A 7,332-nucleotide genomic window follows, 5' to 3' on the forward strand; every position below is an offset into this window, starting at 1 on the left:
AGCACATTATTTGTGTGATGCAAATAACACGGTTCAGACTGGATTGCACCTAGTGCGTTCGAGTCTCATCGTGTGTTTGTTTTTCTTTCGTTGTTAACGTTCTAAAAACTACTGTCACAATCCTTGAATCCGAAACTAAACAGCCCCACAGGCTGTTCAATCTGATAGTTTCCGCTGCAACCCTACGAGTCTTATTCTTTCGTATAGAATTCGTATCATTTGTGGTATCAGAGCTTCGGCTCTTGATCCTAGTTCTTGAAGATGAACTTTGATGACCCAAATTTCTTGGAGACTTTGCGTGATGTCCTACGCAATGTCCAAGAAGGAGGACCACGATGGAAGCCTAGGCGTTTTGAAAGGACTGGTGACGGATTCAAGGTGACTGAACTTCCGGAGTTTGTGGGAGGGACGGATCCTGAAGCATACTTGGAATGGGAACGAAAAATCGATCATATGTTCGATTTCAAAGACATTGATGATGAGAAGAGATGTAAGTATTCAATCCTGAAATTGAGCAAAGGGGCTTCTCTTTGGTTCGAAGGTTTGAAGTCTCAATGAACACGGGCTCGTAAGGCAAAAATTACGTCATGGGAGTCCTTAAAACGAAAGTTAAGGAAAAGGTATGTACCATCCGCACATAGGCTTGCTACTTATCGTAAAATCGTTGAATTAACACAAGGGAAATTGAGTGTTAATGAATATATCAATGAAATTGAGAGTTTGGCGTTAATGGGGGAATTAGAGGAAAATGAGGAATTAAAAATGTCTTGGATTTTGCGTGGGTTAAATCGTAACATTGCTAATTCGGTTGAATTACACCCTTATTATGATTTTGATACTCTTTGTGGTTTATGTCTGAAAATTGAGGCCCAAGGAAAATTCAAATATGTCTCAACATATGAGGAGGGTAGTAAATCTGGAGCTTGGAGGAACGATGGGGGTTCAAAAGGGAATTCGAGTAGTAACACCAATGAGTCGATTCCTAAAAATGTCGCTGCCCCTAGTCCTAATCCCGTTGCTAAAACTTCCAACACTAAAGAAATGAGTCCTTCTAAAGTCCGTTGTTTTAAGTTTCAAGGATTTGGACATTTCCAAAGTGCGTGCCCAAATAAACGAACCATAACCTTGAGGGAGGCGGTAGATGTGCGAGAGGAGTTGTTGGTTGAGGAAGAGCAGTTGGGGGAAGTGTTTAATTTAGATGGGTATGAGGATGAGGAGGATGATAATGTCGAAACCTATGTAGCACCCGTCCATGATTGTGCCTTAGTTCTCCGTACTTTGCAAGCCCAACCAGTCACGGTTGATTTGTAGCAACGTGACCAAAGTTTTCACACTAAATGTCAAGTGAAGGACAAATGGTGTAGTTTTATTATCGATGGTGGTAGTTTTATAAATGTTTCTTCAAATGAGATGGTAACTAAACTAGGGTTGGTCACCTTGGCTCACCCAAAACCGTATGCATTGCATTGGTTAGATGATGGCAACAAAATTAAGGTTACGAAACAGGTTCGAGTGGGTTTAACTATGGGTTCTTATAGTGATAAGGTTTTGTGCGATGTGGTTCCTATGGACGCTTGTCACGTTTTGTTGGGTCATCCTTGGTTATTTGATCGTGATGTCTTGCACCATGGTAGGAGAAATGAGTATGAGTTACGGGATAAAGGGAAGAAGATTGTGCTCAAACCCATGGCTCCAAGTGCGGTTCGATCAATGAGTGTTAAGCAAGGTAAGAAACTGAACCTCACTATGTTTGCTAGTGAACGTGAGGTGGAGGAGGCTCTTGTTGATGGTGAACAAGATTATCTAATGATGGCCAAAGAGACAAGGTGGTGGTGTGATAGATGGGCAGGTTGGTGATTTGCTAAAAGAAATCGAGGATGTCTTCCCCGATGATCTACCTCCGGGTCTGCCACCAATTCGTGGGATCGAACGCCAAATCGATCTCATTCCCGGAGCTCCTCTTCCTAACAAAGCAGCCTATCGTTGCAATCCCGAGGAAACAAAGGAGTTGCAAAGACAAATTGAAGAATTGATGGCTCGAGGCTATGTTCGAGAAAGTCTAAGTCCATGTGCCGTACCTACGTTGCTTATGCTAAATAAAGATGGAACGTGGCATATGTGCATCGATAGTAGGGCTGTCAACAATATAACAATCAAGTATCGTTTTCCAATTTCAAGGCTTGATGATATGTTGGATGAATTACATGGTTCAGTGGCCTTCACTAAGATCGATTTAAGGAGTGGCTATCATCAAATTTGAATGAGAGAGGGAGATGAATGGAAGACCGTTTTCAAGACTAAACACGGTTTGTATGAATGGACCGTCATGCCATTTTGTCTTACTAATGCTCCAAGTATTTTTATGAGATTGATGAATGAGGTGTTTAAAGCATTTTTGGGCAGATTTGTTGTTGTTTATCTAGATGATATTCTTGTTGTTGGAGTAGTGTCCTCCATAATAAGTGTGTTTACATATTAAATATCATAAAAGGAATATCAGGGATTTATCACACTAGTAGGAAAACCCCCTATCACGACACAGTTATCGTGGCGGTTCTAATAGAAACGACGTGAAAAGCCCAATAAATTGGCGGGAAGGAAATATTTTTGTATATAGGAGGTCTATAATGGCGGTTTGAGTAAGAACCGCCGTGATAACATAAGCTTTTTATGGCGGTTCTAAATAGGAAACGCCACTATAGTTTAATAGTAGCGGTTCTATTAACAACCGACGTTAAGAATGACGCTAAAAGTTAATACAAAGTTATAATTTTTTAAACTAAAAAACCGCCATGATATGTTTTTATGTCGGTTTCTAACTAAAACCGACGTTAATAGAAAAATTATAAAAACAAAAATATAAACCGCCAAAAAGCCCAAAAACCTTCAGCATAAACACGTATTTCATTGACCGCCAAAACCCTTCACCATACTGTAAAACTGCTTCTTCGTCTTCTTCAATTCAATCACCAAAACTTCACAGCCCTTCACAATTTAACTCCAGCAATCGAATACCTGCTACACCGAACAAGCAACGATACAATGCCAACGCTATCTACAACAATAAGGCACCGTTTTCGAACTCCTCTCTATTCTACTAATTACAGTTTCTTCATTTAAATCTTTATCACTATCATCAAATTAATCGTTATTGTATTGTTGTGTTGCTGAATTATGAATTATTAAATTATTGAATTTTACAAAGTAGCATAGTATATTGCGTTTTAGGTTGGTAAAATATTGTGTTTAAAGTCAGGTATTTGCTGCCCCTTGTTCGTTTTGGTATGAGTCATTTTTTAGGCTTATTTTGTGTCGAGTTATAGTGTGTTGATAGAGGTTGTTAAAGGGTTCGAAGGGTATGAATCTAGGATGGGTTTCATTACGTTTTAGAGTTGAAATAGAGGCCGGTTAGTAGCAGTGAATCCCCTGTTCTAGTCGGTTTCATTAATACAGAATACAGTACAGGTTTAGCGCAACGGTATTTTCCGTCTCACATCATCCTGCAATCCTGTTGTCGAAGCAGTATATAACTATTAGGGATCCCCTAACTCCAAGCATTAGTTAATTAAGTGGTAAGTTCAAACAAAGCCCACAAATTCATTTGATGAATGATTTGAGCCCGGACATTGTCTTGACGGTCCAAACAAAGACGGACCTGAAAATTAGAGCATAATTTCGATATGAACCCAGCCTTTCAGCAAGTAATAAGGGGTGAGAGGGAACGTTCGTAAGTAGCCCAACATATTTAGTTCCAATGAAGGAAACAGGTATGAAAACATCATGTTGGTGAAAAGGTGAACATACTTGCTCAAGAATGAATGCTATTTTCTCGGTTTTTGCCATAGCACCAAAAGTTTCAACCTGCCGAATCAGAAATTCTAGAACGCAAGAAGCTAGCTCATTAGTTCAAATGAATCCGGCTTAAAAAAACTGCTAAAAAAGTATGCAAGCCTAAAAAATACAAAAGCCATACTAACCACCATCTCTTGCATTAGCTCATTAGTTCAGCATTTGCACCAATGAAGGACAAAAGGGCAGGTGATGTTGTGAGTAATGTGGGTAAAAGTGCTTGGAATATAAGAGGTGTTGCAAGGGCAAATGGGTCATTAGTTAGGTTTATGAAGGAGGAAATACCTGGTGTTACTTTTCCTATGGTTTATGTTGCTATGATGTTTAGCTGGTTTGCTTGGCATGTTGAGGATCATGATTTGCATAGTTTGACTTAGACGGAAATATGAGGTAGTATATGTATGACTGGCACTTTGGTTATATTAATGGGATATGAGACGACTTTGTATTTGAGTGAAGAGATTAACACTATTGGCTGGTGAATTGTTGTTTACTTTGTAGGTTTCATACTTGAAATTGCATATATAGTAAATGTGATTTATCCATGGCCAGTTGGTGTATTTTAAGATGGCATATCCGTCTTAGGATAAAACGGGTGAAATAACACGCCACTTAGATAGCTGACTGGACTAGTTTTTTGCTATTCGCTAGTTTACAGTTTAAAAAAGGATATGCCCTTCTTAAACAAGAATTTCTGATTCATGGCACTGTTATGAGATTATTTGGTATTTGATTGAAACCAATTTGGGTGTGTAGGTATGCTTTAGTTACTTTGTCTAGGTTGGGAATTTGCGATCATATGTTATTGTCCTGATTTGGGATAGGCTATGCCCTTTCTATTTCTACATATATCTGCACAAAATACACACTGTATAAACCATACTCCAAGACTGTCTAAAAACATTTGGAACTATGAGTATGAACATATATCTATCCCTAAGCGAACATATTTACCATCCCTGCTGATATAGTGTTCAGAGTCTTAGTAAGCTCTATGCGAGTCTCTAGATCGGGCGTTTGGTCTATGTACTGCATTGCCTGCTGTACTATAGCTGTCACAGCCTGGTAAGAACAAAGTTGTGCTTTTTTTTTGGTTAAATTTAAGAAATCTCATTAAGCACAATAACTATTACAAACTAAATATTAGTTTTAAAGGATCAAAGCTACAATTATAAAATTACACAGTGATAATTGAGTGGATCCAATTCATTTCTTGCACATAATGAATCGTATTTATCTTCAACCTTGCTTGAACATTCATCATCCTGAGGATCTGAACAATCAACACAGAAGGTTTCTGCGACACTCCTTCTAGTCTGGCAGTATTACGTTGCTGCCACACTGAGTAGTACACTGCCATTATAGTAAACATACATACATTCTTCTTGAAAGCTGGCCAATTCCTTCTACCTATCCAAATAATACCATTCCCAGTTGGGACTGGGATTTGCATAGACAAGCAGACTCCTTCCAAAATAATTCTGGTGTACCTGCACTTTTGAAACAGATGACAGATATCCTCCTTCCCATTCTCACAGATGCAGCATTGATCATTATCAGTTAAGCTTCTTACACTGTAATCATCATCAAGGAATTATGGAGGCAATTTATAAATGAACTAATTATCAAATTGAATATATCACCATTTAATAGTACAAAATACAATCTGTAAAACGGAGAATCAATATTGAAGTTAAAGATGGAGGATTAGTGCGTCTGGGAGAAGGGGTAGGTAAAAGATGGAAATGATTATGGGAATTTTGTAATAAATTTGAAAAGTGTGATATGTGTTTATTGGCAATATGAATTTGCTTAATTTTCCTTTTTTTTTCGATCTTGAATTTAAGCAAAAAAAATAGTGAAGTGAGCTGAATAATTCAATGTACCTTGTATTTTTTTCCTACAATATTTCATCAGTATTGATTTAGAAATATTACCTATCTAAACTTATTTAATGGGTGTCCCGGAACATAAAAACTATTGTCGAATATCAACGTAGCAGAATCTCAATAGCTCGACTTGAAAGCCATCTAAAAGGGACTTAAACATCAAAATTGACACAATCAAAGTGTATAATGACTAAACTTCTAGTCTACTTAACCCAATAAACACATCTAAGATCCAAGTTGACAGAAAAAGAAAGATTGAAATTTGCCCAGAAATTACGAAACCCTAGTTTTTGAATTAATATAAAGAAACTCCTACACTATTAAATAATTGTTACTAATTTCACGATATATATGTTTGAATTAATTATAGCATGGATCGAAGTTGGATGTATGGAAAGCGTGATTTTGAGTATCTTGAAAGGCTCCATGAATTTATTACTCAAGCAGTTGAACATCAAAGACAACAAGGGGATGATGCACAACTCATGTGCCCGTGTAGCGCATGTAAGAATCGAAAGAAGGTGAATTCTGGAAATGAAATGCGAGAACATTTGATATTAAAGGGGTTTAATCCAAATTATAAGGTGTGGATATGGCACGGAGAGAAAGAGAATGATATTCCTAATTGTCCTAACGCCGTAAATGTTGAGAAACAAGTTGATAATATTATGGTTGATTTTGAGGTAATTGGAGAGGATTGTAATAACAATGAGGTTAATGAGCGTAGTGATGATAAGGAGTGTAATATAGAGGCTGATAATGTCGATCAGATGATGGATGATCTTGAAAAAGATTTTGTTGATTGTCCGGAAATTTTTCAAATGCTAGTTGGTGATTCAAAAAAGGCGTTATTTCCGGATTGCTCTAAATTTACCCGTCTATCAGCGATGTTGAGGTTGTACACCTTAAAAGCTGGGAACGGGTGGAGCGATAAAAGTTTTACTGCTTTATTGAGACTCTTGTCCGATATGTTGCCGAAAGGTAATGAGCTTCCCACTAACACTTATCGATGTAAGAAAGTGCTCTGTCCCCTCGCTACGAATTACCAAAAAATCCATGCGTGCCCGAGTGACGCATTTTGTACCGTAAAGACTACAGCGAGTTAGATGAGTGCCCACGATGCAAGAAGTCAAGGTATAAGCTTAAAGAAGGTCGTAAAAAAGGGGGTCCAGCAAAGACCTTATGGTATTTATCAATAATACCATGGTTTAAGCGTTTGTTTGCAAATCCGAAAGATGCAGAGTATATGTTATGGCATGACAAAGGGAGGAAGAAAGATGGCAAGTTACGACATGTCGCTGATGCTCCTCAGTGGAGGACAATCGATAGAGATTTCTCGGAATTTGGTAGTGAACCTAGAAATTTAAGATTAGGGCTTTGAACGGACGGAATTAATCCTTTCGGAACTCTAAGTACCCAACATATTACTTGACCAATAATGTTGATAATTTACAATCTCCCTCCTTGGCTTACTACAAAGAGCAAATACATTTTATTGACCATGTTAATATCAAGTCCTAAACAACCGGGTAATGACATTGACGTGTATCTAGAGCCACTGATAGAGGATTTGAAAATGTTGTGGAATGTTGGA

General features: G+C 37.9%; 1 protein-coding gene across 1 annotated transcript; it reads left to right on the forward strand.

The window, feature by feature from the left end:
- Window positions 1-6,109: 6,109 nt before the first annotated feature.
- On the forward strand, window positions 6,110-7,119 carry LOC141601344 (uncharacterized). The gene is made up of 2 exons (XM_074421619.1): window positions 6,110-6,719; window positions 6,830-7,119. The coding sequence occupies exons 1-2, from the start codon at window positions 6,110-6,112 to the stop codon at window positions 7,117-7,119; spliced, it is 900 nt and encodes a 299-aa protein (XP_074277720.1).
- Window positions 7,120-7,332: the final 213 nt, after the last annotated feature.

Source organism: Silene latifolia, chromosome 9 (genome assembly GCF_048544455.1).
Source record: "Silene latifolia isolate original U9 population chromosome 9, ASM4854445v1, whole genome shotgun sequence".
NCBI classification, from domain to species: Eukaryota; Viridiplantae; Streptophyta; class Magnoliopsida; order Caryophyllales; family Caryophyllaceae; genus Silene; species Silene latifolia.

What these genes read in the sequence shown, in the direction of transcription:
- LOC141601344 (XM_074421619.1), top strand. Translation starts at nt 6,110, where the DNA reads ATGGATCGAAGTTGGATGTATGGAAAGCGTGATTTTGAGTATCTTGAA. An exon ending in GTCCGATATGTTGCCGAAAG is followed by an intron (nt 6,720 to 6,829) that starts GTAATGAGCTTC and finishes TGTACCGTAAAG; the next exon opens with ACTACAGCGAGTTAGATGAG.